Below are 1,780 nucleotides of genomic sequence, written 5' to 3' on the forward strand. Positions count from 1 at the left end.
TACTTTTCAGTTTAAAACGTTTTAAATCTAGATTGGGGACCATGCTCAAAAGTGTACTCTATGGCTAGAGTACCTTGAGGTGTGTGATACCTGGAACAGGTATAGGCATGTAAAATTTTAGTTGGTTAACCCTTTTCCTGACTTTTAATTTGTGCATTTTCTTTGCCTCAGATTATTCTTAAAGGTTTACAATTAGGAAATTACGTGTTCTTAGTTGAATTGTTTTAAGATTGTATGACACAAGATGTTTTGTTTTAAAGATTCAGAAGACAATCCCCAGACATTACTTTTCTCTGCAACTTGCCCGCATTGGGTTTATGATGTAGCAAAGAAGTATATGAAATCCAAATACGAGCAAATTGATCTTATTGGAAAGAGGACTAAAAAGACTGCTATGACTGTAGAAGTAAGTTACTTGTTCCTAGTAGAATGGGGGTTGCTTTGTGAGCTCCTGCTAAACACAGTATTCTGAGTGAGAATATTTGTCTTATCTGCTCATCTGTTGCTAACTAATGTTAATTCTGTCTTCTGATAGCATTTGGCTATTGAGTGTCACTGGTCCCAAAGAGCAGCAGTCATTGGAGATGTTATTCAGGTCTACAGCGGTAGTCATGGACGGACTATCATCTTTTGTGAGACAAAAAAGGAAGCAACTGAACTGGCTCTCAATGCCTCAATAAAACAGGTGCAAAAAGAATTGTTTTGTATGTGTATCTAATTGGTTAACAAGGGAGTAGGGGAGCGATCAGAATTAAACACAAAATCTTTGAATCCTAAGGTATGGAGTCTCTCTCTTCATGAAAGCTAGTTATTCATAATGCTTTTAAACTTGCAGCAATTTCATCATGATTGTTTGTTGAACTATACTTATGTCCCTTGCAACTTTTGGTGTTCAGCAATTCCATCCCATTAGATCTCACTGGCTTGCATTTGTAAATCAGACCCCATTTGGCTGCATGACAATCTATACATTGTGTAGATAAAATACACATTTATGACCTATTCTAATGTCGTATCTTGTGGTTTCAGGATAAGTAGTGTTGGAGATAGTGTCTTTATTCCCTGTGTATGTGTGTGTGTTCCATTTTTAATGTGTTTATCTATACGGAATGATTTCAGCAGGCTATAATTCTCACAATGTCTCAGTCTTAGATTCTGGGAGTTTCTTGCCATTTCAGTTCTTGTATATGTTGTTTTTGACTGTAGATTCCTCTGGTGAGGCATGTATGCAAAAATGGAAGATACATAGTTTTCTATGAAAGGGAAAAAAGGAGATAATGATATATCAGAACTTGCGTCATGCATTCAGTTCCAGCATCCAAAGTGTGCATGAATGCTCTTATATGCTGCCTTTTGGAAAAAAGGAAATGGTAATTTGGACTGTAATGCTTGTTATTTTGTTTCATAAATTCTGTCCTTTGTGTACTCAGGATGCACAGTCTTTACATGGTGACATTCCACAGAAGCAAAGAGAAGTCACACTGAAAGGCTTTCGAAATGGATCATTTGGAGTTCTGGTGGCAACTAATGTAGCTGCCCGTGGTTTAGATATCCCAGAGGTTGATCTGGTAATCCAGAGTTCACCACCAAAAGTAAGTTACTAGTTTGGGATGGCAGGGAGAGAACTTGATTAAAACCTGCACTTATTTTCATATTACATGGCACATAACTTAGTTGAACTCATTATCATCCTGGCTTTCTGTCAGAACCTTTATTTCAAGTATATTGTGAGTAGTTCCTAATAATGATAAATATTATTAAATGCCATTTTATACATTAT

At 36.5% G+C, this 1,780-nt stretch overlaps 1 protein-coding gene across 1 annotated transcript; it reads left to right on the forward strand.

Moving 5' to 3' along the window:
- Positions 1-260: 260 nt before the first annotated feature.
- LOC107124983 (nucleolar RNA helicase 2-like) lies at positions 261-1,592 on the forward strand (the record flags this gene model as incomplete). Its single annotated transcript, XM_015428462.1, has 3 exons — positions 261-406; positions 536-685; positions 1,431-1,592. Coding segments are annotated over 3 exons (458 nt in total), but the record flags the coding sequence as incomplete, so codon positions are not given.
- Positions 1,593-1,780: the final 188 nt, after the last annotated feature.

This window comes from Gekko japonicus, unplaced genomic scaffold, assembly GCF_001447785.1.
Source record: "Gekko japonicus isolate JY-2015 unplaced genomic scaffold, Gekko_japonicus_V1.1 scaffold19093, whole genome shotgun sequence".
In the NCBI taxonomy this organism is placed as follows: Eukaryota; Metazoa; Chordata; class Lepidosauria; order Squamata; family Gekkonidae; genus Gekko; species Gekko japonicus.